Below are 2,596 nucleotides of genomic sequence, written 5' to 3' on the forward strand. Positions count from 1 at the left end.
TTAGTCTAATAAAGTAAACTAAACAGGAAGCAGTATAAATGCTAATGAAAGTACCTGCTTGGTCATTAGTTTCTCAAACTCCTCGACGACTTCAAACATACTGAGCCACTTGAGTCCAGGTATGCAGTGCAGAAGCCAGCTGCCTGCTTTCATCAGCAGCAAGTCGATCTCCACCTGCCTCCTGACGCCTGGATGGACCACCTAATGAGCACATGAGAGGAGAGGAATATGCAGCTTCCTTAAAAAGAAATTGTTTTCCAATTTTGTAACAAAACAACATACTTCAATCTATTTTATTGTAAATTGAAATGACAGAACAATACAATGTATTCTGTAAGTGTGATAAGGAAAAAAAAGCTAGATGTTTTTCAAAAGAGGATAGTTACCTTCAGAAGTCACCTAATTGGTAAACAAAGTGTGCAATGGTGTTTCTACACAGTACTGACTTAAACACTTATCTTTGGTCAAAAAACTAAAACTAAATATAGAATTTCCAGAGAGAATAACCCAGTTAGATCAGTTATTGAGACCAAATATATAAAAATTTATAAACATAAATATATAGGATTTTTACATTAAAGGTAAAATAATTATAATAAATAAAATTTGTGTGTATATACATATATTTTTAGCATTTGTAGTTTATCTGAGATGTACACTAAAAGATTTTTTTTCTGTTCCAAATATTTTCTTTATTTAGAAATGTTAGTTTACTAAATGAATTTCTTTTTAGATTCAAAATCATAAAAGTAAAAAACATCAATAGGTTAGAATAATCAATATGCGCAGCCCTAAAACGCTTTATATGTTCCCTCTATTCATCACATTAAGAATGTAATTTTGTCAGTCCAATTAAAAAACAGAAATATGTGGTTGTCATGAAATAAAATGTTATTTTTTATTGTTTATTGGAGTGATCATCCTCGTCCAAGGCACGGTTAATGTCTTATGGTGAACCTCACCTTGATTGCCACAGGTATCAGGCGCTCCTTCTCATTGCTGCTCTCCCCAGGCTGCTGTTCTGCACAGATCTTCTCCTTATTATATCCGTCTTCCTCCTCTTTCCTCCCCTTCCACAGCTGCCTCAGAACCCCAGCTGCACCTGCGAGGCCAGGGATCTCCCAGGCTTCCAGCATGTCTTCCCTCTCCATCTCCTCTACAATCAACTGGAAGGACGGGTCTTCCACCTGGTCTACCCTGGCCCAGCCTCTGTACACCTGTGCAACACATCCTGAGCCCACAGGCTCCTTGCTGTCAAACACCAGGACTCTTCTCCAGCTCTCTCCAAAGGCCCTGCGCAGGCACTCCTTGGTGTGGGCCCAGGGGTGAGGGCGCACCTTTACATGGAGCCTGGAGAAGCGTTCACAAAACTCTTTGGAGAAGATGTCCCGCCTGGTGCTGGCCCATTGCCCCAGCTTGATAAATGTAGGCCCAGAGGTCTCAGTCACCCACAGCAGAGCCTCCAACCAGTAAGAAGCACAGTGGGTGGAGATCAGGGCCAAGGGGGAAAGGAGAAGAAGGGGGCCAAATTTAAAGAGAAGAACCAGAGCACGCAGGCTGAGGCGGATAAAGAATATCACTTTATGGACTTGGACTTTTGCAAGAGACTTCCTGTCTGCTGGTTTGGGTGACAGAGTTGCTTCTTGGCACCTGGCTGCAAAGGATGAAGCATTGACAGCTCCCCAACACAGCAATGTGACCTTGGGTATGTGGGTGAGAATCTGCCGCCTTTTTAGAAAACATTTCCCCTGATTCTGCATGAGCCTCCATCTGCTGAAGGAGCCTGCTGTTTGCAGAGTCGACCTGAGGCTGACCAGCATCCCTCTGGCTCCAAACACCATCATGGCCATCCTGTCAGGGAGCCGTTAGCTCGGCGCGAGGCTCCACATCCGCTCCTGTCCTGTAATAAAAGCACCGGGACGAGCCAAAACGTAGAAAATATGTCTGTCTCATAAAAACCCGTGACTGTATTAGGGGTATCCCAACTCAAAACAAAGCACTGGAGCCAAATTCAGGGAGATTTCTCTCTGTTGTGACTTTACTTATCTGCAGAGTAGCTGCTGTGGTGAATATCTCCTCCCGTTGCGGACAAAAAGCGCATTTCATGGTCCAATTGGCGCCAATGAACATCTAAAAATATTCATTTCCAGGGAGAACAGAGCTACCAGTGAAAACGTTACAATGACAGCTCACTTCCGGGTTCGACGGGTGGCCGGTGGTCACGTGACCTTCTGTTAATGTCCCGCACTGTTTCGTAAGCTCCACTTAATAATCACGGATAGTTGTTTTTTTTAATTTTATTTTTTTTTTATCTTCATTCATTTTTTTTAGGTTTACAATTTTGTCCAGATCGCACTGGTGTCACCCTTTAAGATTTTTCTTTCTCCAAATGCTCCTTTTTTAAAAAACTTTTTTAAAGAATCAAATTTAAATTACAACCGGATTTTAATTTACACCGCCTCTCGTTAATTTATGTCTCGTTATTTACCACTATATTGTAAATTATAACCAAAACATACAACTTGCTTTCAGGTCACATGAAGTATTGTAATGAGGTCTGTTGACCAACAGATGGAGACAAATCCCAACCTTTACT

At 41.8% G+C, this 2,596-nt stretch overlaps 1 protein-coding gene across 1 annotated transcript in view; it reads right to left on the minus strand.

The window, feature by feature from the left end:
* The window catches only part of adck2 (aarF domain containing kinase 2), a 7,385-nt gene extending 5,186 nt beyond the window's left edge, over window positions 1-2,199 (minus strand). The window contains exons 1-2 of the mRNA XM_015400237.1: window positions 963-2,199; window positions 55-201 (exon numbers count right to left, since the gene is read on the minus strand). Coding sequence (XP_015255723.1) covers window positions 55-201; window positions 963-1,850 — 1,035 coding nt within the window. The 5' untranslated portion in view covers window positions 1,851-2,199. The remainder of the gene's footprint in view (window positions 1-54; window positions 202-962) is intronic.
* Between the last annotated feature and the right edge of the window lie 397 nt (window positions 2,200-2,596).

The sequence above is a fragment of the Cyprinodon variegatus genome, unplaced genomic scaffold, assembly GCF_000732505.1.
Source record: "Cyprinodon variegatus isolate N-32 unplaced genomic scaffold, C_variegatus-1.0 Scaffold1085, whole genome shotgun sequence".
Lineage (NCBI taxonomy): Eukaryota > Metazoa > Chordata > Actinopteri > Cyprinodontiformes > Cyprinodontidae > Cyprinodon > Cyprinodon variegatus.